Genomic DNA, 26,569 nt, shown 5'->3' on the forward strand with positions numbered 1-26,569 from the left:
GCGAAGAAGGGTTAGTATGTAAAGATGATGATGTTTTAATTTGTTGTGCAGTCCAACGTTGTCGCTGAAGTGAATATATATATATATATATTATAACAAAACGGTCGTCAAATTTTTTTTTTGCCCATTTACAGTTTCTATTTTAATATTTTATTATGTTTTGTTTATTTTTTTTATTTTCCGAAATAGAATTTTTGTAAATCATTAATTAAACCTAGATTTATGAAAAACATATAGTTCTTGGAACCTGTACATAATTATTTTTAGCTGAAATGTGGTTAGAGAATGTGTAAACATGGCATATGAAGAGACAATATATAATCTATATTATTAATTCTTAAATATTAATATAAAATTTTAATTAAAATAAATTATAGAAAGATAATTTTTTTTTAAATTCTGAGAAATTTTGAGATATCAAGTAATACCATTGGGTGTCAAGTAATTTTTTTAAAAAATAAATTCAATTTTTTATTTTATTTCTCATAATTTATCTCTCATTCTCTCTTGATAAAGTCATCACTCAAAACTCTAAAACCCTTAATTAGTTTCATAATCATGCAAAAAAAAGTACAAATCATATATATGTTTATATTATTATTTAATTTTAAAAAATAATTAGTTGGTAGGTTATGTTAAATTAGATATTTAGGCAAAATTGGATTATTTTAAATAAGTCATTTAAGTTATTTTGACAAAATTAATATTTTGTATAGGCTATTTATATTTATCATATGTTGTCATATTTCTTTTGAAAATTTTATTATGTTTTCTATTTTTATTATTGACAGCAGTAATATGTAAAGTCATATATGGATAATTAATTTAAAAAATTTGATTATTATCATTTATATAATTAATTGATTATTTGAATTATCTTTATTTTGTATATATAGTTTAATTAATTTAAATTTATTTTTTTATAATCTTAAATGTTATAATTTCATATATAACTTAAATATTATAATTTTATTTTTTAACTTTTTTTTTTTTGCTTTCTTAAAAATTTGACTTATGTTAAATGTGGTAATTGATTGTCAGGAAGAATATGTAAAGTTATGTATGAATAATCAATTTTAAAAATTTTATTATTGTCATTTTTATAATTAATTGATTATTTAAATTATCTTTATTTTATATATAGTTTTGATTAATTTAAATTTATTTTTTTATTTTTAAATATTATAATTTTATTTTTTAACTTTATTTTTTTGTTACTTTCTTAAAAATTTGACCTGTCTTGAATGTGGTAATTGATTATCAGAAGAAATATCTGAAGTCATGTATGGATAATCAATTTCAAAAATTTGATTATTATCATTTATATAATTAATTAATTATTTAAATTATCTTTATTTTATATATAGTTTAATTAATTTAAATTTATTTTATTATAATTTTATATATAACTTAATTAATCATTATCATTTATTTAATTAGTTTAACCATATTTTCTTATTTTCAACCAATTAGTTTTAACCATGTTACTGGTTTGTCAATATAAACGAATTTTGTGTAACAATTTAATTCTTTGGAAGTCGTCTCAGCATTAAAATTTTTAATTAATAATTATTTTTTAACTTTAAGTTTTCTAAGAGGAATATGTAAAATCATGTATGGATAATTAATTTTGAAATTTTGATTATTATCATTTATATAATTAATTGATTATTTAAATTATCTTTATTTTATATATAGTTTAATTATTTTATTTTTTTTATAATTTTAAATGTTATAGTTTTATATAATTTTATAGTTTAATTAATTCAATTTATTTTTTAAAATTTTAAATGTTATAATTTTATATATAACTTAATTGATTATTATCATTTATTTAATTAGTTTAACCGTATTTTTGATTTTCAATCAATTAATTTTAATCGTGTTTCTGGTTTGTTAATTTGAACAGGTTTTGTGTAATAATTTAATGTTTTAGAAGTCGTCATAGTATTAAATTTTTCAATTAATAGTTATTTTTAATTTTATTTTTATTGTTATTTTCAAAAAATTTTGACCTATCTTAAATGTGGAGAAGATGTGAAATCACGTATAGATAATCAATTTTGAAATTCTGATTATTATAATTTATATAATTAGTTATTTATTTATTTAAATTATCTTAATTTTATATATGTTAGTTAATTAATTTAAATTTAGTTTTTTAAATAAGTCGTTTAAATTATTTTGACAAAATTAATATTTTGTATAGGTTATTTATATTTATCATATGTTCTTATATTTCTTTTTAAAAATTTATTATGTTTTATATTTTTATTATCAACAGGAGAAATATGTAGAGTCATATATGGATAATTAATTTTAAAAATTTGATTATTATCATTTATATAATTAATTGATTATTTAAATTATGTTTATTTTTTTATATATATTGTTTAATTAATTTAAATTTATTTTTTTATAATTTTAAATAACAAATATTTTATATAGACTATTTATATTTATTATATGTTGTCGTATTTCTTTTAAAAAATTTATTATGTTTTATATTTTTATTATTGGCAGAAGGAATATGTGAAGTCACATATGGATAATTAATTTTAAAATTTTGATTATCATCATTTATATAATTAATTGATTATTTAAATTATCTTTATTTTTTATATATATAGCTTAATTAATTTAAATATATTTTTTTATAATTTTAAATGTTATAATTTTATATATAGCTTAAATATTATAATTTAATTTTTTAACTTTTTTTTTTTGTTGTTTTCTTAAAAATTTTACTTATGTATGGATAATCAATATGTAAAATTATGTCAATGTGAACAGATTTTGTGTAATAGCTTAATTTTTTTGAATTAATTTTTAGTTTTTGTTTTGATAGTCTATTTTTAGAAAAATAAAAACACGTTTTCTTTGTCATTTTAAAAAATTATTTCTCAAAATAGAAAATTAGAAAACGGGTTCTCTTTAAAATTTTGAAAATAATTTTTTAAAAATATTTATTCAATAAATTTGATTATTCAATAAATTAGAAATATTTAATATTAATATAATATTAAAAATATGTATACATTTTAAAGTTAATGAATTTTGTAATATTTTTTCTTATTATAATAATAAAATATGAATAAATAAATGTATTTTGAATTTAGACTTTATTTTGGATGAACTCAAAACAATTTTTTATTCTTTTGAGTTTTCTTTATAATTTTTTTTTATTTTCAAAAATGTATTTTTAAAAATAGTAAAAAGAACACGTTTTCATTATTTCAAAAAATCGAAAATAAAAAATGACTTAAAAATAGCAAAGAAAACGCAACCTAAGTTTTTCAGTTAATAGTTTTTTTTTTTTTTTTTTTACTTTCTAAAAATTTTGACTTATCTTGAATGTGGTAATTAATTATCAAGAAGAAGATGTGAAATCATTTATAGATAATCAATTTTGAAAATTTGATTATTATAATTTATATAATTAATTGATTATTTAAATTATTTTTATTATATATAATTTTATTAATTTAAATTTATTTTTTTATAATTTTAAATGTTATAATTTTATATATAACTTAAATGTTATAATTTTATTTTTTAACTTTTTTTGTTTAATTTTTTAAAAATTGGTCATGTTTTGAATATGATAATTGATTGTCAAAAGGAATATGTGAAATCATATATAGATAATCAATTTTGAAATTTTGATTATTATCATTCATATAATTAATTAATTATTTAAATTATTTTTATTTTATAAATAATTTAATTAATTTAAATTTATTTTTTATAATTTTAAATGTTATAATTTTATATATAACTAAATGTTATAATTTTATTTTTTAACATTATTTTTTTCTTAAAAATGTGACTTATCTTAAATGTGGTAATTGAATGATAGGAGGAATATGTGAAGTCGTATATGGATAATCAACTTTGAAAATTTGATTATTATCATTTATATAATTAATTGATTATTTAAATTATCTTTATTTTATATATAGCTGAATTAATTTAAATTTATTTTTTATAATTTTAAATGTTATAATTTTATATATAACTTAAATGTTATAATTTTATTTTTTAACTTTATTTGCAAACGTAGTGAAGTTTTAGTGTGATGAAGTTGGCAATTAACCTTAATTTGATCTCTAAGTACACGTATATGCTAAAAGCAAGTCAAGTTAGTATAATGTTTAAGGTTTGTAATGTGTTTAGAATGATTACGTGCTAAAACATGTTCTAACGTGTTATACTCACATTTCTCAACAGTAAGAGTCTGACCTTTATTGAAATATTGAAAAGATTGAAATTGAGAAGAAAAATGTGCTTAATCAATTTTTAGAATTTAATATCTATATTTGTAAAATAAGTTTGGGGGTTTCTAATATGTATGACGTAAATACTAATTAATGACATTATATTATAGATTTTTTCATCTAATGATGAGGTTACTACGTCGCTGAAGTTGAGTCGTGAGTTATAGATACATTAAAAAATTACGAATGGTGTTTTGCCAAAAGGGCTCTCCTTGGCGATTTGTTGACTAATGCAATTAAGAAGATTCGATCGATGATCAAGAACGAGAATAACTAAAAAAAATTTATCTTATTGGTTTCATTTTGGTTGTTGTTGGATTTATATCTAGGCAATTTGTTTGATCTACATATTTTTTGTTTTTTTTTTATTATTTAATTTTTTTTCTTTTTTTTTACTGATTCACACTTATGTATTTGCTCATTTTTTATGTTCTTTCACTTCTATTTATTTGTATATTTTTTTTAGTCTACTAATTTATAGTGGGTGTTTAACATTCATAAGTACATTATTACCTGTATTCTTTTTTTTTTCACTGCACAAATTATTCTTTTCAGCGTATTGCACAAGAATTTATCATAATTGAGCTATAATTTAATAACATACACAATATTGAAATCATAACGAACAAGAAACATCTTCAATCAAATAATTAATAAAACGGATTGAGAAATCACAATTTATACTAAGTAATCAACTACCTTGTTACTGAAAGTTTAGAATAAGATATGCCACATTTTTAGTGTTTCGTGCATCAAAGTGAAAATAGTGTATTAAAAATGGTAGACCTTAATCTCACTCTAACAAGTCACGAATACTGTAGACGTTGGATATAATATTTTGTTAAAGACATATATATGTGTTAGTAGAAAAACTATAATAAAAGTATAAAAAATATCAAAAAATAAAAAAAGGTCAGACAAAAAGAGGCATACATATTCCGGAATAATTGAATAACTAATTTTGTTGTGTATTTGTTCATTTCTCATGATTGCAATATGATTATTTTGTTTATTTTCTACTTCTTTATTTTGATGTTCATTTTTTATAACTACTGAATTATGTAACTTCCACTTTAACGATTATTTTTTTCTTACGATATCTGTGTATCGCACGGGTGATACACTAATACATAAAAAAAAATATTAAGAGAAAAGAAAAAAGAAAAAAAAGAAAGAAATCCTTTGATCCTGTATTTGTTCTCATTTTTTGGCTTTCACAGGACAGCAAAGTTATAAAATTGGGTCTTGAAAACTCATGCGGTTGCGGCGGCTACCCCTAACCCTACCCCCATCAAATAATTAATTATTATTATGAAGACTATAACTCAAATAAATTGAATGAAAAAACTTCATAATAACTTTGAATTAATTTTATTATATCATTTATTTAATTAAAGTAAAAAACCAAAATCTATTAATGGAATCTTCGTAATGGTATGTATATATTTTAGTAAAATTTCACTGAAAACCTCTAAAAGAAAGCAATTAGTTTCTTATTCCCTCCTGAAATAAATACTAACTGTGAGCTAAAGAATTGTTAAATCTTAAATACAGTCTCTATTCAACCAATAAAAAAGAAAAAAAATTAGTAAAACTCATAATTTTCCGAATAATGTAGAATGATGGACTCAAGCCATTTCCAAATTGCTGCTAACCACAAACATGAAGAATTTGAACACGTGATTGATTGATTTATGAGTAATTAATGCTTAAATTTATAAATTTACCCTTGTTAGTTTTTAGAGTCACTAGTAGTAGATTTTGCTGTTTCTTGGGATTTATTTATTTATAATATAATAGAGAAGAGAGCAGCAGAGCACGAGCCATCGGGTTCCACGTCTTCGTCTTGGAGGCTCACTTCCATCGAGTTTTCTAGAATGACCTCAACCGCCCCCCGCCCGTCTCTCCCTCCTCCCTCGTCGGACTCCGACTCCGATGCCGACTCTGATTCCACTCCTACTGCCGCCGGAGCCGAAAGCCTCCGCCACAACGACCTCTCTGACTCAATCTTCCGATCCTATATCGAGCTCTCCGGCGTAGCCTCGCCGGACCTTTCCAAGATCCGGTCCTTTCTCACCTCGTCCCGCTCCGGCGCCCTCTCCTGCCTCATCTGCCTCGAGCGCATCCGGAGCTCCGACCCGACCTGGTCCTGCTCCTCCCGCTGCTTCGCCGTCTTCCACCTCCTCTGCATCCAGAGTTGGGCTCGCCAGGCCTGCGACCTCGCGGCCGCCCGCGCCGCCACTCGTCTCCCGATCTCCGCCTCCCAAGCAGCCGCCAACTCGCTCTGGAACTGCCCCAAATGCCGCGTCGACTACTCCAGATCCCTGATCCCCAAACACTACCTCTGCTTCTGCGGCAAACTCCAGGATCCCCCTAGTGACCCCTGGATTTTGCCCCATTCCTGCGGCGAGATCTGTGATCGGCCATTGAAGCACAATTGCGGTCACCATTGTTTGCTTCTCTGCCATCCCGGCCCGTGCCCTTCCTGCCCCAAGCTGGTAAAATCCCGCTGCTTTTGCGGCGCCGTCGAGGACGTCCGCCGATGCGGATTCAAGAACTTCTCCTGCAACGGCGTGTGTTCGAAATTGCTTGATTGCGGGACTCACCGGTGCGGCGAGACTTGCCATGACGGCGAATGCCCTCCCTGCCGGGCTCGAGGGATTTATAGGTGCCAATGTGGGAAAGTGGAGGAGGAGAAACAATGTTGCGATCGCAGTTTTCAATGCGATGCTCCGTGCGAGAGAATGCTGGGATGTGGGAAGCATTTGTGCAGCAAAGGGTGTCATTCCGGGGATTGCGGCCAGTGCCCGCTGCAGGGCAAGCGTACTTGTCCGTGTGGCAAGAGAATCTATCAAGGGATGGCTTGTGATGTCGCCTCGCCCCTTTGCGGAGCGACTTGCGATAAGATGTTGAGTTGTGGTTTTCACAGTTGCCCGGAGCGCTGCCACCGCGGACCCTGCATTGAGACTTGCAGAACTGTTGTCACCAAGTCTTGCCGATGTGGGAGCTTGAAGAAAGAGGTAAACATTTCATATTATTGATATAATGTCGACCAGTGTATTCAGTTGTTTCTCTGTAGAGTCGGAAATTGGCCACTCTGAATTGAATGTAGAATAGGTTCCTTGTTATCAAGATTTGGTATGTGAGAGGAAGTGCCAGAGGGTACGAGATTGTGGGCGCCATGGCTGTAAGCGCCGCTGTTGTGATGGGGACTGTCTGCCATGTTCAGAGGTGTGTCTCACTGTTTCAATCAGTAATTTTGTTCTCTTTTGGTTATTATAATGATAAAATTATTAGTTGTGATTATGTGACATTCACTCTGTTAAATCTTCCGAGTATCAGGTTTGTGACAGGAGGCTTAGGTGTAAGAATCACAAATGTCCCGCTCCATGTCACAGGTATGTACTGGTGTATTAATTTAACATCATTGTGAGAGAATGATGGTCCCCTAGTTAAACCAAGCGCGATATGGTTTGGTGGTTTCACAGTTCTTGATAAGAGATTGTTTTAGGGATTTATGAAAACTGAATGTCATGAGTCCTCTTGTATGGTGTTGTAGTTGCTGCCCTTATGTCATGACCCCAAGGATTCCTAAGGATAGATTAGTAAATATAATAGGAGTTTTTATGCATTATACAATAATTGTAATTTCCTTTTGTATTTTCTGTTATAGGGCCTTGTCCTTAGCTATAGGCAGTTAGGCTATTTGTTGTATTGCACATGGGTGCATGTGGGAGGCTCTTAGACTATATATAACCCACAACTGAGGATGAGAAATTATGTTTAGAATTGATAAACAAAGATCTGATTTCTCTCTAGAATTCTCTCCCATTCTCCCTCTCATTTTCCTTTGCAACTCTCCCTCATTTCTCTCTAATTTCTTCCCCCATTTTTGTGCAATTTCCCTCTCCAATCATTCTGTTCTTGGTCTTACTTCTATTGGATCCTTCCGATTCCCAATCCAATCCTAGGCAAAACCCTAGGTCCATGACACCTTATTTTGTTGTTGGATATTTTTAGGTTGTCCCGTACATCTCATATTTTTTTTTTTAAAAAAAAAAATTCATTTAGCCAACACCACATATTGGAATTAAGGCTTGATATGTTGTTTTTATTTTTTTCCTCTCACTTTTTCAATATATAACGACATGTCTACATGTCTCTTATAGGGTCTTTCGGTGTGTTTAATCTAGGAACACCAGGGGGGTTGTCTGTGTGTAATCTGATGGACAGGTCATTTGTTCTATGCCTAAAGGGTAGCCTGATATTATTATTTGCTCAAACATTGGTAACTGGGAACTTCTGAAAAGGAATAGAAAAGTAAAATTCTATATGCTATTTGAAGGCAATGCATAATGATTGGGTAGTATTTTTCTTACAGAGGTCCTTGTGCTCCTTGCCCAGTGATGGTGATAATTTCATGTGCATGTGGAGAGACACACTTTGAGGTGAGAGCTTCATTAATAGAATTCTATATTTCATCCTCTAGGGAGCAAGCTAATTTTTCTCTATCATAACACTAGGAAGGCACAGTGTATGATATCTAATATTTGTGCAATTGTTACTATATCTTGTTTGCAAGAATGGTATATCAAGATGTTTAGTCACATTATACTTTCTCTATGGACTTTTAATGTAGAAGACAGCAATCTTTATCCAGTTTCTACTCTATTTTTCTTTGTATTTCTGCTTTCCTTTGATCCTCTATTTATTAACTGCGGACAGCACAAATATAAATTAATTACATTGATGACTTTTTTTTTCATCTTAAAAAGAAAAAAAACATTTATAGATTGCAAGCTCCACATTGGTCAGGAAAATTCTGTGCATAATACAATTTGTTCAAAGATATTTATTGTTTACCAACTGTAGTTTACTGAGTATTTTGCATTTTGGACCTGATGAACCTATATCATAGTTTAGTTGACCACACAAAACTGTAAGTGGTTGAACCCATGTGTTATAACCCTTTCCTCGCTCTTCTCCTTAAAATCTTGTTTACAATTGCCCTGATTGAATTCCAAAAAGAATTTTATCATTAGTTTTAATAATTCTCTCAGAAAGAAAACACTTGAAGGAGAAAACACTTGTACTTTTGCAACCATGGTTGAAGTATTGCATGTGAATAACAAGTTTTTTGAACTCTTTATTATGATTTCATGTTTTCCTTTTGGCATGTTTTTATGTATCTTGCTATTTGCACTTTTTTTTTCCCTCTTCCATGGCTTCAACTATTGTTTAGCTCCATCCAAATACCTTATGTTTTGGATTGAGTTTTCAATTTACACTAAATAACATATATTTCTACACATTCTGTGTTGTTTTATGTTTAGACTTGTTTTTCTTGAATTTTGTTTCAGGTTCCTTGTGGCACTGAAAAAGAGCAAAAACCCCCCAAATGTCCCAAACCATGCAGTATCACTCCTTTATGCAGGCACGCACCAATTTGCAAGGTAGTTTTTTTCCATTTCTGCTTGGTTTCTTGCAGAGGGATGCTAATCTCCCTGTCTTTAGCTAAGGAGAGTTTTGTAGATCATACAAAATGTATTTCTGACTCTCCGAATTTCAACATACATTTTCTGTGAGCATATTTTGACTGATCATGCATGTATTTGTAAAAGTAGAAAGAAAAAGAAAAACTGAGAGAAAACTGAAGATAGAATCAAAATTCTAGAGACTGAATTGAGATCACAAACAATACAATGAGATCAGTGAATTTATATACTACTCAACTGATTCTCTAACAAACTAACTGTTCCTAACAGCTGTCAGTAACAAACAGAGCAGGTAACTGCTTTCTGTTGAAACAAAACAGACTAACTTGCAGGGCTGCTGCATAGACTCAGAATAAACTGCCTACTGCTAACAACAAACTACTTCACCTTCTCCTCTTTTCTTCTTCTCTTATTCGTACACAGTAAGAACCATCCTTCACATTCCCCCTCAAATGACAGCTGGTTGCTTGCATAGAAGCATCTTGCTCTGCTGACTCTTGTGTCATAGAATCCTTTAGGACTTTCTTCTCAACAGTATTGTTTCTTCTCTTTAATTTTTTTCATTACATCATTTATGGAATCAGCTTCGATTTTTTAGCAAAGGTGCTTGTGTGTTTTTCTCCAGCCACACAAATGCCATTATGGAGCTTGCCCCCCATGTCGGCTAATTTGTGAAGAAGAATTCCCTTGTGGCCACAACTGCAAATTAAGGTTCCCAAAATTTTTGTACATGTGATTCTTTCACCAGTCTTTAATGTACAAATACCACAGTTTTCATAGCTTAACTCTTATTTTTCACATTTAGGTGCCATGGTCCAAAGCCTCCTCCAAATCCGGAATTCACATTAAAGCCAAAGAAAAAGAAGTCTAATTATCAGACTGAATGTACACCTGGCTCACCATGTCCTCCTTGTCCAGAACTAGTATGGAGGGCTTGTGTTGGTGAACACATAGGAGCAGAGAGAATGGTTGGTCTTACATTTCTTGCTTACAATATATGCTCATATCAACTTGCTTTCTCTTTTTATTTAAAATGTTAAATTATTGTTTTCATATATGTTTATACTCCTACTTTATTCCTCCTTATAGATGATTTGCTCAGACAAAGCAGAATTTTCCTGCAACAATCTGTGTGGAAATCTTCTTCAATGTGGCAACCATTATTGCACTAAAACTTGCCATGCCCTTAAGAGTCAGTTTTCATCATTGGGTCAGCGCAGGAGAGCTGAATCCTGTGAAGAGTGTGATCTTCCTTGTCAAAAGGTTAAGAGTTTGTATAATTTCCAACTGCCATTTAAGTATTATGGGCTTTATTTTTTTTCCTTGCAGCCATTTCACTTTTCCAGTAATCTCTTGCAGCTAAATACGATTTTAGCCACATGTTTTTTAACTCTTTTACGGGGCATTTGGTACATGGATTATTTGTGATGGGATTAAGTTAAGGATAGGATAAATTAGTGATGGGAGTAAATAATGCGAGACCATGTTTGGTATAGGAGGTATTACTCGAGGTAATACCCGCCCCTTGTTTGATTTGAAGAAAAATGTGGGATTACCTTGAAAAATACCATAGTACCCCTCATTTATTAATTATAAAAGGAGCCATTGCTTTCCTCGATTTTAGTGAAGGGGCATTTTTGTCATTGGAGCTATGGGATTAATTTGTCCCAAGGGGAGGGGCGGGACAAATTAATCCCTCCCCCATGGGAGTAGCTTGTCCCAAGGATTAACTAAGCCTAATCCTTGCGCTGCCCCAAACAAGGGATAAGGTTTAGGGGTGGGATTAATTAAGCCAATCCACCCTACCAAACATGCTGTTAGATAGAATTTTCTTTTAGCAAAATTTCATTTGAATTTTTTTAGTTTTTTCTGCTATTTTCTTTCAGGGGAGACAGCTTTCATGTCCACATCCTTGCCCCCGGCCATGTCATCCTGGGGAATGTCCCCCTTGCAAGGTGCTGATAAAACGGTCATGTCACTGCGGTTCCATGGTCCATGTTTTTGAGTGCCTATACTACAACAGTATGTCTAAAGAGGAGCAAATGACTGCCCGTTCATGTGGAGGACCTTGCCATAGGTATTCACACTTTTGAGCCTCCCTTGTTTCCCCAATTCGTCTTGTTATTGCTTTTCATAGCCAAACAGTTTTGTTCTGCGCTATCTTCCTCGTTGATTTAAAAGCCTACAGAACTGGAAACTAGGACCTTTGCCTCAGGGGTGGGGGGAGTTAAGCTGCTACAAGATACATGACAATATTTTTCTGTTGGGTGGATAGATGGAATATTTATTTCCAATCCAATCATATTCTTTGGAGTAACATGTTTTTTTTTTTTTTTCCCTGTCTGTGCATGTTTTATACTGCAAATTATGGATCGTTTATATCACATCTAATCGTATTGACTAGCTCCATCTAAATCCTTCTACAATCTGTTGGAATAGAATGTACCAGCTCATGTTAACCCTTAAAGAGTAATGAGTAAATTGATTGCCCAGCCAGATGCTGCAATTAACAATTGTTACAAACCTTAATTGTCAATTTCTTCTCTGTGTCTGTTGGTGTGACTATGAGGACTTATCTATATGGGTCCTTGAGGCGGAGTACCTGGAGTTGCTATATCTTTGGGGCATAGATAAAAGTGGCATATGCTTGATATGTTGATTGGGTGACAGCTTAGGTTTTTGTTTTCACTATATTAAAGCACAAGAGGGCAAGCCTCGGTAGCAGTAGTAAGGTTGTTCCTTTGTGATTGGAAGGTCATGGGCTCTAGTTGTGGAAACAGCTTCTTTACAAAAAAAAAAAGCAAGGGGATGGCTACGTACAGATATGACTTTAGAAAGCAGAGAGCTCGTGCATTGGGGAAACCTTTACATTAAATCACAAAACAAGCCCTGGTAAACAATTTAATGGATAAAAGTAAGGTCGATTTGGGATGGCAGGGCAATATCAAGGGAAAATAGGCACTCATCATGGCTATTAATGAAAGAGCAATAGAGCATCCAACCATATGTCAAATATAGGTGACATAGGTTCCACACAAGACAACTATTTCCAATGGAAGCAGGAAAACTTAATTTTTATCCCAATTCAGATTCCGCCAGTTAAAGACTAATGAGACTATCATTGTTTTATTTTTGGTTTGCAGAAAGTTACCCTACTGCACGCATCTATGCCCAGAGAGATGCCATCCTGGTCAATGCCCAGCACCTGAGAAGTGCTCTAAAAAGGTAACATTCAGTTTACTAAAATGCATGCTGCTGTTACTTTAATCTTTGTGTCTTTCAATCTTAATCCTCTTGTAAATGGCTTGTAATCTATTTCTGTTGTATTTCTAATATTTTCTTTTGCTTTTCCTGTATAATACTGAAGAGACAGGAGGCTTTTACTAGGAGGCCTTCCAACGCACTGTGTCGGATTCTCTCTCACAATTTTGCATTCTCTGATCAGCAGAATCTGGTAGTTGTATACTACAAACAACAACAACACAGCAAGCCTTAATCCCACTTGGTGGGGTTAAGGTTTAAAATTAAGAAATATGATTAATAAAGGTGATTTCTTGGTTTGTCATTTCTCAATGCATGGTTATGAAATCTATAAATATGATAGTATCCTAAAAGACATTAAATCAACAACCTGGCATTCGTATAGAAAGGTATGATTCAACCAGAAAGTGAAAGATCTTAAAGAGAGGACAAATTCCATATTGTGCATATGATACTCTTTTGGTTTAACAGGATTAAAAGAATTCAAATATGCCGTAATTATATACCCTAAATTGAAGGGGATGGCAGCTTCTAAGCATATGCAGCACCTCTAGTTTGTAAACTAAGGTAAGCCAAAATTAAACTATCCCTAAGATTATAAGGGAATGATAGCGCAAGGAATGAGGTGGGCATTGTTATGGATATGACTTTAAAGAATGAGATGGTGAATGTGAAAAGAATAGGGGATAGGTTATTGGATCTAAAGTACATATGCACCACAAGTTGGGCTAAGATAAGAGATAAAAACAAAATTTGGGGAAGATGTAGAGGAGTTGTCACAAGAAATACCTAGAGGAGAGAAGATCATTATAGGAGGTGACTTAAATGGCCATAGAGAAGGGAATGTGTATAGAAATGTGGATGGAGGTTATGGATTGGAGGAAAAAAAAATTAATAAGGTAAAGTTATTTTGGATTTTGTTATGATATATGAGGTCACCACAGCAAACACAAGGTTTAAGAAATGGGGTGAACACTTGATGACCTATGAGACAAGAGGACCACCACTTATGTTTTGAGGATTGTAAAAGCTATATTGGGAGAATGCCTTACCACTCAACACAGACTTATGGTTATTGATGTTCGCATCAAAACATGGAGAAGAAAAAATGATACAAAATGAAGCCCAAAAATAAGCTATTTTTAAGGAAAATGTGTGGTGGAAGAGATTGGATTGTATAAGGGAAATCTAACTAAATGTGAATTGAAATGGCTAATGTTATTCAAGATATGACATAAATGGTCCTAGGAAAGTTAAAAGGAAAAGTGCCAAATCAAAAGGAGTATTGTTAGTGGAATAATGGGGTGGGAGTTAGTGTAGCCAAGTCAAAAGCTCAAGAAAATTTATATCAACAATTTGATACAAAGATGAGAAAAGAGATGTATATATTCTAGCTAAGAAAATAAAAAAGGGATTGGTGCCAAGTGAAATGCATAAATCTGATTGGTTGGTTTGGCGAGGACACCATGACTGGCTTGGAGGGTTTGTCATGACCCAATCCCAGGTAGGGATGGGCATGGATCAGTTCAGTTACAGTTTTTAGGATAACCATAACCATAATTGTAGTTCTATGTCCCAAACTGTTTATATAACTGTAATTGCATAGTTATGGATTCTAATAACTGTGTTTGTAATCGACGAATTAACCATATTTACAGTTATTATTCGTAACCGTTTTAACAAATTGTTTAATTAAATAAATCTTAAATAAATATTAAAAAAAATTTCTCAAGTAAAGAATGGGAATCAACACATAAAAATACATGAAATTGGTACTTGAAACTAAAAATACACACTTAAATTAGACTTAAACTAATGATTACAAAATTAAATTAGAATTGGTCTCAAGAAATCTATCAACTCAAATGAAGATCTCAAAACTAGCACCTAATACAAGAGTAAAACACCTAGCTTAAAAAGCCATCATTAATAAATTTTATAATTGATTAAAAATGCTAGTTTTTTATTTTTATTCATTACTTTTGCAATAATATAGTTTATAAAATTGTAGTAATATCTCCAAAATATAATAGATAGATAGATGTTATACGTTTTATGGAAATCATTTTACTATTTTTTTCGTGGATATTGTTATAATATATTTTAAGGTCACAATTTTATTTATTGAACATTGTTGTAAATAAATTACAACTTGAGGGTATTTTATAAAGGAATATATATTTAAATTAATAATTTATAAACTAATAATATATTATATATAAAACTAATTATATATATAATTGTTAGTTTTGGTTACAGGTTGACTACGGTTATGTATTGGTTACGGTTGTAGTTACAATTATGATTATTAAAAAATTACAGTAACCATAACCAACAGTTTTTCTATTTTCTTAGTTGTAATCATGGTCATGTTCGTTTTACTTGGTTTTTAACCATATTTGTCAGATGCAATTTTGGATTTTTTTTTTTGTTTTAACCTAATTGCGCCCATTCCTAATCCTAGCATGGAGTTTACTGGGGAGGTCTTCGGCATATTACTTGGTCTAGTGAACACACAAGTCACATTCAGCTAGCACTTTTTGGTGAGGACCAATGCTATTATACAATAGAAGCATGAAAATGCATGGGAGAAGAGGATATTTTTGGATTAATGGAATTATTTAATGTGATCCTTGAATAAAAAAAGATAGGGATGTTTGCAATTTGGTTTGGAAGAGTACAAAAAACAAATCACAATTTAAGGTTTGAATATATTCCAAAGCCAACCAAATCGTTTCTCGTAGTTAATCCAAACAAAACCATAATTACATTTTGGCTTGGTTCAAATTTTGATTTGAACAATATAAGAATTATATTAATCAATAAAAAAGAAAACAAAAATCAGAATCAAGGCTTAGGGAGCATTTTTGATCCTTAGACTTAGGGATATGACTTATGAAACAAAGGGTTAATTCCTTATTGGCCTTTGTCGCTTACATTTGTGTGTGTTTGATTGCGTGCAATTGATGAGTTGCTTAGTTTAGGATTTAATTGTTTAAGCTTTTATATTAATTTTTATGTGAAGTTAAAACAAAAAAAAATTGTATAAAATTTCTATGCAAATTTTTAAACATAAAAAATTTATCATTAAAATATATTTTTTCAGTAAATGTAATATATTATACGTATTATATAATACATAGAATGATTTATGTTTTGGTTTCGGTTGTCTTTTGGCACAAATTGAAACCAAACCGTAAATTGTTTTCTCAAAATTTCATACCATTAGTTTGGTTCAAACCAATCTATGCACTTTCTTAAAAAAAAATGTCAAACAAGTGGATGAAGAGCTTTTTCGTTCCTATTTATAAGAATGAAGGATACATTTAAAGTTGAGAAAATTATAGGGAAATCCAGCTACTGAGTGAAATAATGAAAAATTGAGTGATTGAGTAAAAGATGAAGAAGAGAAACTAAAGTGTTTGAAAACCAATTTGATTTCATGCCTGATAGGTTAATAATAGAAGCAATATACTTGCTAAGGCGCCTAATGAAAAGATAGGGATTTACATATAGTGTTCATAGATTTAGAAAAAACATTTGACAAAGTTCCCAAGGAAGTCATATGGAGGCTCTTAGAGAAGAAATGACTTTGAATTTCTTATATACATATCATTATAGATATGTCTTGTGGAGTAGAAACACATGTCAGAGAATGTGGAGGAGATATTGAAACCTTTCCAATTATAATTGAATTACATCAATAATTTGTGGATGAACTCATTAAACATATTCAAGCAAAAGTGCCTTTGTGTATGCTATTTGCAGATAATGGTATCATAGTGGATGAGTCAAAAGCAGTGAATAATAAGCTTGAGATATGGGAACATTTTAGAATCTAGAGGTTTAAGTTGAGTTTATTGAAAACTGAATATGTGGAATACAATTTTAGTAAAAATGTTATGACTTATGATCTTAGTAAAGACTGAGATTAATGAGGATATTACTCCTAGAATTAAGGTAGGATGGTTAAATAGAGACGTTTGTCTTCTGTTTTGTGTGTTGGGAAAGCACTAAACAACAACAACATATCCAGCCTTTATCCCACTATGTGGGGTCGGCTACATGAATTCTAGACTTCCATGTATTTCTATCTTTTGTCATATCTTCATTGAGATCTATACACTTCATATCAAACTTTAATGTCTCCCTCAAAGTCTTCTTAGGTCTGCCTCTACCTCTTTTTTTGATTAATTGTTCCATTTCATCAACTCTCCTCACAGGAGCGTCTCTTGGTCTCCTTCTCACATGACCAAACCATCTTAGTCTAGTCTCTCTCGTCTTCTCCTCTATTGGCACTACTCCTATCTTATTACAAATAATTTCATTTATAATTTTATCTTTTCTTGTATGGCCGCACATCCATCTTAACATCCTCATCTCCGCTACACTCGTCTTTTGCTCATGTTGGTATTTGACTGCCCAACATTCTGAGCCGTATAACAAAACTGGTCTTATAACTGTTCTATAGAATTTTTCTTTCAATTTTAATGGGATTTTACCATCACATAACACCCCCGATGCATTTCTCCATTTTAGCCAACCTGCCTTAATTCTATGTGTGACATCCTCGTGAATTTCTCCATCTTTTTGAATCACTAATCCCAAATATCGAAAATGGTCTTTTCTTTGTAAGATTTGGTCTTCCAATTTTATTATAACATCCTCCACTCTTGCATTCTTACTAAATTTACATTCCATATATTCTGTTTTCTTTCTGTTTAATTTAAATCCCTTAGATTCTAAATTGTTTCTCCATAACTCAAGCTTAGTGTTCACTCCTTCTTTTGTTTCATCCACCAACACTATGTCATCTGCAAATAGCATACACCATGGCACTTCTGTCTGAATATCTTTAGTGAGTTCATCCATTATTAAAGCAAATAAGTATGGACTTAGTGCAGAACCTTGATGCAATCCTATTGTAATTTTAAACGGTTCAGTATCCCCTCCGCATGTTCTGACCTTTGTCTCTGCACCATGATACATGTCCTTAAGGACTTGTATATAGGCTATTCGGACTCCTTTTTTCTCTAAAATCCTCCATAATACTTCTCTAGGGACCCTATCATAGGCCTTTTCTAGATCTATAAACACCATATGTAGGTCCTTCTGATGATCCCGATACCTTTTCATTAGGCGCCTCAGTAGGTATATAGCTTGCATTGTTGACCTACCGGGCATGAAACCAAACTGATTTTCTGAGACCTCTGTTTCTTTTCTGAGCCTCTGCTCTATTACTCTCTCCCAGAGTTTCATGGTATGGCTCATTAACTTAATTTCTCTGTAATTTTCACAGTTTTGAACATCTCATTTGCTCTTATATATAGGGACCAAAGTACTCTTCCTCCACTCATCTGGCATCTTTTTTTATTTAAGAATCGCGTTAAATAATTTCGTTAGCCAGGAGATACCCTCTTCTCCTATGCATTTCCATGCTTCTATTGGTATATTATCCGGTCCCACCGCCTTATGATTTTTCATCTTTTTTAATGCTTGCCTTATTTCATTTGGACTTATGCGTCGATAAAATGTATAGCTCACGTTCCCTTCGGAGTTACTAAGATGTCCCAACCTAACTCTTGTGTCGCCATCATCATTGAATAATTTTGTGAAATACTCCTTCCATCTCTCCTTAATCGCTCCCTCATTCACTAATACATTTTGATTTTCATCTTTTATGCATTTCACTTCATTTAAATCCCTTGTTTTTCTTTCTCTTGCTTTTACTAATTTATATATATCATTTTCTCCATCTTTTGTATCAAGTCGTTTATATAGATTCTTGTATGCTTTTGATCTTGCTTCACTAACAGCTTTTTTTGCTGTCTTTTTTGATTCTTTATAATTTTTTGATTTTCTTCATTGTTGCACTGATATACAGCTTTATAGCAATTTTTCTTATTTTTAATTTTCAATTGCACTTCTTCATTCCACCACCAAGACTCCTTAAGGTTAGGGGCTCTACCATTTGTCTCTCCAAGCACTATCTTTGCTGTGTTTCTCAGGGCATTAGCCATTTCTCTCCACATTTGGTTTGTCTGTCCTTCTCCATTCCATTCTCTTCTATCCCTTAATTTTTTTTTGAAGAGTAGTTGTTTCTCCCCTTTTAAATCCCACCACCTGATTCTTGGATTTTGTTTTATATGATTTTTTCTCTTCCAATTTCTTACTTGGACGTCGAGTACTAGAAGTCTATGTTGAGTAGTCAAACACTCTCCCGGTATCACCTTACAATCCCTACAACATACCCAGTCCTCTTGTCTCATGAGGAAGTAATCTATTTGGGTGCTTGATGTGACATTTTTATATGTGATTAAGTGTTCGTCCCGTTTTTTGAACTTAGTATTAGTTATGATGAGCCCATATGCCATTGCAAAATTTAGAATAGACTTACTCTCGTTATTAATTTCCCCGAATCCATACCCTCCATGTACTTCTCTATAGCCGTTTCCGTCTCTACCCACGTGACCATTTAAGTCACCTCCTATAATCACTTTCTCTCCTCTTGATATCATTTGTATGAGTCCCTCTAGGTCCTCCCAGAATTTTGCTTTTATCTCCTCACCTAACCCCGCTTGTGGTGCATATGTACTAAAGATATTCATAGTCATTCTTCCTAGAATAACCTTCACCATAATAATCTTATCCCCTATTCTCTTTACATCCACTACCTCATCTACTAAGCTTTTATCCATAATGATCCCCACTCCATTTTTTGCTCGATCATTTTCTGGTACCATATTTTATATCCATTTTCTGACAAAGTTTTTGCTTTTTTCCCTACCCATCTCGTCTCTTGAAGGCACATAATATTAATCTTTCTCCTAATCATCACATCTACCACTTCTATAGCTTTGCCTGTTAATGTTCCTATGTTCCATGACCCAATCCTTAAAGGCATATAGATTATGTGACGCCCATAGAAACTAAATTATGTGACGCCCATAGAGAATCAAAATCAAAGGCATATAGATTTATCACTGTTCAACAATGTGCCTAGGTTCATGAGCAAAGGAGGAGTAGAAATTCACTATGTAAATAAAAGGGATACAACAAGGCAAACCTTTCTCACTCTCAAGGCTCAACCACTATGCCCAATCCCACAAATCTCATTGAGATTCTCACAACTATAAACTGCACCCTAAATAATCCACTATAAGGAGCTATTTATATGGAATGGATAGGACATAAACCCTAAGCTGACTAAGCTTTGGATTTGTATTGAAACTCCATCTCTATCAAAATCAAGGAAATCTCAACAATATGATAATAAGATTTAGTTAAAAAGGTAAAAGAAAATTTTTATAAGACAACTGTAAGACTAGATTTTTGCATGGAATAGAATTTTAGGCAATAAAACCCCAACATGTGTGAAATTTGAACGTAATGGAGATGGGGATGTTACTATGGATGTTTGATCATGCAACAAGTGAACCCAGTGCACAAAGCTCCGCATTATGGGCTTTTGGAAAAGGTCAATTGTATATAGCCTTTCCCTTGCTTAGCTAAGAGGTTGTTTCCTAACTTGAACTTGTGACCTTTAGGTCTTCATCGGATGCATGATCATGAAAGAAATTATATAAAAATGAGATTATTCATAATAAGAGTAGAGTGGCTCCTATGATAAGATGTATGAGATGCGATTAAAATGGTTTGATCATGTAACAAGACAACAAATTGAGGCTCCTGTAGGGAGAGTGATAGAATTGAAACAATTCTTTAGATAAAAAAAGTAGAAGATGACTAGGTTGTGTTTGGGAGAGATTTAATAATGGAATGATTATAAATTAATGGAATGAAAGTGAAGGAAATGGAATGGAAGATTATTTCTTTGTTTGGGAGAGAATAGGATGAAAAGTAATGGAATTGGATGGAAATAATGGATAGATGGGTCTATTTCCCTCCAATATCCTCCAATTTGGAGGGGACCAAAAATGCTCATTTGAAGGAGGGTTCCATCCAATCTCTTTCCGTTCCATTATTAATCGGCCTTCCAAACAAAGAAAATCTGTTTCCATCACATTCCATTCAAACCAATTCCCCTATTTTTCACCCTCCCAAACACACTCTTAAGGAAAACTTAGTGGGAGACTCTTAGGTATGATATGTGCTATAAGGTTTTTATAGAAGATTAGCCATAGATAAAATGATTGACAAGCTGAAATTCATGTAATGGGCCTCACCTTGTGGGATTAAAGCTTGATATGTTATTTTCTTGTGTTTTGGTTCAGTACCCATGTAATCTTATGAAGAAGGTTTATGAAGGTCGTAGAGAACTAAGAGAGAAACAAAGTCTGAATTGTTTAAATACATGTTATTAAAGGTGTGCATGATGGAAAATGAACTCGTGTCAAAACATGTGAAGGAGGAGACTTTTTAGTTACAATTGGATTACATAAAGAAGTTGTATTAAGCCCTTATCTCTTTGCCCTAGTAACTGATGAGCTCATTAAACATATTCAAGTAGAGGTTCCTTGGTGTATTCCATTTGTAGATGACAAACATATTCAAGTAGAGGTTCCTTGGTGTATTCCATTTGTAGATGACATTATCTTGGTGGATGAGACAAATGAAGACGTGAATGCTAAACTCTAGATATGGAGTAACCCTTTAGAATTTAGAAGGTCTAATTAAGTAGATGATAACCAAATATATGGAATGGAAGTTTAGTAAAAATGTAAGTGTGGATTATGTTATGGTAAAACTTATAGATTTAAGTCATCCCTGGAAAATATCAGTTCAGATATCTTGGATCAATCATTTGAAAAGATGGGTAGATATAGATGTGTTTGGATATGCAAGAATTCTCAGCTGCATGAAAGAGACGTCAGAATGCCAATCAAAGCTAGAAACAATACTAGGAACTACTATTGTTCCTAGTAGTTGTACTTGTTGAAATTATAAGTCACATTTCTAGATTTCTTGTGAGCTGATAATTTTCTTTGGAGTAATAAAAGTTTTATATGATTTGTAAATACTTCACTTGGTTTGTTGTTTTTGAGTGTTATTGGAGGAAGTTCATGTTACCCATGCATCCTATTTAACTTGCAATTTTATCTCCTTAAAGGTTACTGTTCGTTGTGGATGCCAAACCTTGAAAAAGGAGTGGCTATGTCAAGATGTTCAAGCAGCTTATTGTAGTGCTGGTACTGATCTGAAAGATATATCCAAAAATCAATATGGAATGGGATTCCTTCCTTGCAATTCAGATTGCAGAAGTAAAGTAAAGGTTGCTGAACCAGAGCTGCAACACCGTAAATCAAAAATCGTTGAGGTAATCCTTAGAAAACTTTGAGCAAAACCTGACTCATCATTTATTTTGTGACCACTTAGCACCACATGATGATGGTACTCCTCCTGTCTCTGCTGCATTCCCTTGTGCTTTTGAGAATATGTTAGATTTGTATTGATCTAGCTACTAGTGTAAACAACAGAATATAGCTTGGTAGCAATAGACTAGCCATAAAACTTCTGTATTGCAACATTGTTCATCTTTGCCAAAACATACAAATATATACCATTTTTAGTTGTTTTCATTAGCTATTTGTTTTTAAAAGCCAACTGAAATTTGGTTAGCTTTACAAGTATCTTACTTAATATGTAACAATCAGTAAAATCAGCTGAAGCAGCTTAGAGCTGATATCCGATGAAACTAAAATCATTGAATTACTTAGTTTATTTTGCAGTTTTAGATAATCGATTTTATGAAATACCGCGTAGATATAATAATAAGGTTTACTTACCCGGAGTTCTTAGGCTTCCTTTATTAATTTGGTGGTGGCATTTTGTAGCCTATCTCAGTTAAAATAAGTTCAGAACCGCAAAACAATATTCCACTTCATGTAGCTGGTCAAGCCTCTTGGTCCTAGTGTCAAAGATCTTGGATTAAATCCTGTATTTGTTCATTTGCATTTTGTTGTCCATGGCTTTGAACCAGAAGAAAAGATTATTTCTTCATAATTTAGGCAGGGCACAAGCAATCTTACTTTTGTTGTTACAAGCTCTATCTCTCTTAGAGGCTAGTAAAGAAAACTTGTTCAATATCTTGCTTTTGACATACAAACGGAGCCTGGGATGGGCTTTGTTTGAAAGATAATAAAATATAAATGTGGAAGAATAGAAAAAGAAGAGACAAAAATATACATGATCCATCTTTAAGGTCTCATACACAAGGAAAAAATAGTAGCACTATTTCGAATCAGATCAACTCATTGAATATAAAGATGCAAAATATATATAGAACTCCAAAGGTAGAGGTAAAAGATTATTAGTTTTGTACATAAATCTGTCACTTGCTTTATCCTCTATACTAATCTCCATTTTTAGTTTGAATTGAAATCCAACACTCCCCCTCAAGATACTTATGTTTCAATTTCAGATCTCTTCTTTTTTCCCTCTTTATCTGCATATTTTGCAGATAACATTGTGATAGTGGATGAGACAAAACAAGGCATGAATTATAAGCTCAAGATATGGAGGAATACTTTAGAATCTAAAGGTTTTAAATTAAGTACGATGTACCCAGCAAAAAAAAAAAGTACAGTGAAAATTGAATATATGGATGTAAGTTTAATAAAAATATAATTGTGGATGATGTTATGGTAGAAACTACAACATCAAGTCACATCAAGAAAAAAATTAGTTCAGATATCATGAATCAATCATCCAAAAACATGGGGAGATCAATGAGAATTCTATTCATAGAATTAGGGTAGGATGGTTAAAATAAAGAAAGTGCATTTAGCATTTTATGCAATAGTAGGACTTTGCTAAAACTAAAAGGAAAATTTTATAAGATTAGACTTGTTATATGTTATGGAATGTTGGGGAATAAAACACCAATATATGCAAAATATGAGTGTAATAGAGATTAGGATGCTAAGATGGATGCACAACCATTCAAGAAAAAATGAAATTAGAAATCAAGTTATTCAAAATAAACTTGAAGTGGCATTATATTGAATATGAGATGCATAAGACATGATTAAGATGGTTTTGTCATGGGAAGAAAACCAACGAGGGTTCCTATGAGAGTGGATAGAATGGAACAAGTATTTGACAAAACTAGAGTAAGACCAAGAAAAACTTGGTGGCATAAGGTCATATCCAGCAAAAATAAAAAAGAGGAGAAGAAGAAAAAGAAGATAAGGTCAAAGAAATAACCAAAAAGCTAGAATTTATGTAGCTAACCTCAAATATGATGGGACAAAGTCTTCGAATGTTGTTGCATATAGCCATGGATAGAGATAGCTGGAGATTTGGAATTTGTGTAGCCAACTCCACCTAGTGGGAGTAAGGCTTGTGATTGTTGTTGAGTATAAAGAAAACCTCTCATGAAATCAAGATATAAAAACATAATATAAATCTATTAACTAATCTTGATAGTAGGATTCAAAGAACTGGTGCTATTTGTATAAATAGATCTATTGACATATCCCGTCAAATCTTAACTTCAAAGGATAGGCAAAAATTACACCATCCAAGCAAGGTAATTTGTTCCATAAAGTTTGTTGGAGACAACCAATGCAGCATTTAAGAATACAAAGGAGGGCCAAGAGAAACCGCTCTCATGGTAGTTACCACAGGTGGATTTGAACATTGGCTCTTTAGGCACTGATACCATGGAAGATAAAAAAAATATAAATAAATGTATACAGAATAGCCAGAGAAGAGACAGATATATGTGCTTTGGCTGTAAGGCCAGCATTAACGGAAATAAAATAATAGCACTATTTCATATTACCTCAGCTCATTGAATACAGAAATACAGAACATATAGAACCCTAAAGATACAGATTAAGAACATCCTTCGTACTTAAATCTTTTTATCATGATACCTGTCGCTATCTCTTAATTTGAATTGAACTCTAGCAAATCTAATTGTTTGTCATATCATGTATGTATCCTCCTCAATGCATTTGATTTGTAGTAAATTCTTTGACCAATTGACTTCTGTTTTGTTGTAAGTACATAATTTACCCAGAATAACTTTTTTTTTTTCTTCTGCCTGCAAGCCCTGCCAACGAGGAAAAGTAAATGTAGATAAATCATATTCTAGGATCATGAGAGTGATTTTAAGGAAATTTTTTTATTGGTTTACTCACCAAATTGCTAATTGCGAGTCTCCAACACCCCCCCCCCCCCCCCGCGGGGAAAAAAACAGGAACCAGATGCTGGAAATCATGTTTCAAAACGGAGAAAAAGACGTGAAAGGGCCAAGGAAACCAAGCAAATTTCAAGACTTCAGGTTTTGCTCTATTATCCTTTCAAGACCATTATTATTGCCTCCACCCTATGCTGCTTTTTCTGCTTAACAAAAGCAACTACTACTTTGAACAGAGAATTACCGCTGCTATGTGGAGGCTGTTTCTGGTCGTTACCCTTGTGTTAGTGCTTACTGCAGCAATGTATTACGGTTACAAGGGTTTGTTGTGGCTCTCTGATTGGATGAATGAAGTAGAAAGGCAAAGAATACGATACCAGCGAATCTGATCAAACTATTTATACTTTAAATTGGAGTTATCTCAAATGCAGAGGTCAGTGGGTTCAATATTTGCTGGAGTTGGTCTCTCTTCAAATAATATTTTTTCTTGGGTTTGTATTGTTTCTTGTTTTCTTTTGTTCTTCTGAAGCTGGATTGAATTTGGCTCTGCACCATATATGTTCTGGAAGTTTGAATTTAGTTGCCTTTTTGACTTCTTATCTGTAAATGACATTATGTGTCTCTGCTCAATTGCATAAATTTTGTAGTAGAAATACTAATTTGTCTGCACTAAAGATTAATATTCAGGTTTTTTATGATGGTTTTTTTTTTTTTTTTTTTGTGGCTGGAAGTTTGTAAAAATATTTATGCTCGAACAATTATAGATAATTAGATGATACACCAGAAGAAGTATTGAATTTGGGATTTGTTCTTCAGAGTTTAGTTAATTGTATGGCATATTGTTTGTGCCAACAATTCATGAACTAATAATCCTTTGGAGTCTCAATAGGTGTGACTTTGAGCCAAAGTCTTACAGAGTAATCAGTGAAGAATCAGTTTGTATTACAATTGAAGGTAATAGATATTTTCCTGGCTCCTCTTGCACTTTGTATGTATTTAATGGGTTTGGATGATTAATTTAATATGGTAATAAAATTTAAATATGGCATTTATTATTTTCTTTTTAGAATCTAGAATTTGGAGGAGTTTCATTGAAGAACTGGTGATGCTACTTTTAGTTCTTTTAAGATTTTATCCGGATAAAATAAAACAAAGTAGAAATTAGAAAACTAAATAAAACTTGGTGAGAAATATTCAAGCATGTAACAAGATCTAAAAATCTTAATAATGATATAACCATTACGCAGCATCATTGGCCAGTGAAGCTTTGACTTGGTAGTTGTTTGTATTGTTGTAATTTAAGACCTTTTATTTGAATGCTTTATTCTTTAATTATTGGAGACGTATATTATATTCGTGATTCAAAAAAATAAAATAAAACAAAAAGATAAAGATGATTGAACATATAAAATTTATGTAATCCTAAAGGC

The 26,569-nt window shown here is 31.9% G+C and overlaps 1 protein-coding gene across 3 annotated transcripts; it reads left to right on the forward strand.

Annotated features, from left to right (window-relative positions):
* The first annotated feature begins 6,088 nt into the window (after nucleotides 1–6,088).
* Nucleotides 6,089–25,941, forward strand: LOC127797189 (NF-X1-type zinc finger protein NFXL2). 3 transcript variants are annotated; one of them, XM_052329814.1, is made up of 13 exons: nucleotides 6,089–7,297; nucleotides 7,395–7,508; nucleotides 7,620–7,675; nucleotides 8,659–8,725; nucleotides 9,638–9,730; nucleotides 10,398–10,483; nucleotides 10,578–10,740; nucleotides 10,862–11,035; nucleotides 11,659–11,849; nucleotides 12,916–12,997; nucleotides 22,104–22,310; nucleotides 25,200–25,283; nucleotides 25,376–25,941. In XM_052329814.1, the coding sequence occupies exons 1-13, from the start codon at nucleotides 6,155–6,157 to the stop codon at nucleotides 25,526–25,528; spliced, it is 2,613 nt and encodes an 870-aa protein (XP_052185774.1). In that variant the 5' UTR covers nucleotides 6,089–6,154; the 3' UTR covers nucleotides 25,529–25,941. The 3 variants fall into 3 exon arrangements, 2 of the variants coding, with proteins under 2 accessions (XP_052185774.1, XP_052185775.1); XR_008022149.1 differs by lacking the exons at nucleotides 25,200–25,283; nucleotides 25,376–25,941 and adding an exon at nucleotides 13,140–13,318 and having other exon boundaries at nucleotides 22,104–22,236; XM_052329815.1 differs by lacking the exons at nucleotides 10,398–10,483; nucleotides 10,578–10,740.
* Nucleotides 25,942–26,569: the final 628 nt, after the last annotated feature.

The sequence above is a fragment of the Diospyros lotus genome, chromosome 3, assembly GCF_014633365.1.
Source record: "Diospyros lotus cultivar Yz01 chromosome 3, ASM1463336v1, whole genome shotgun sequence".
Lineage (NCBI taxonomy): Eukaryota > Viridiplantae > Streptophyta > Magnoliopsida > Ericales > Ebenaceae > Diospyros > Diospyros lotus.

Bases quoted from the DNA above. Each gene is read 5' to 3' on its own strand.
- LOC127797189 (XM_052329814.1), top strand. From the start codon at position 6,155: ATGACCTCAACCGCCCCCCGCCCGTCTCTCCCTCCTCCCTCGTCGGAC. The intron at 7,676-8,658 runs GTATGTACTGGT...TTTTTCTTACAG, and splicing joins TGTCCCGCTCCATGTCACAG to AGGTCCTTGTGCTCCTTGCC. The intron at 10,741-10,861 runs GTTGGTCTTACA...TCCTCCTTATAG, and splicing joins ACATAGGAGCAGAGAGAATG to ATGATTTGCTCAGACAAAGC.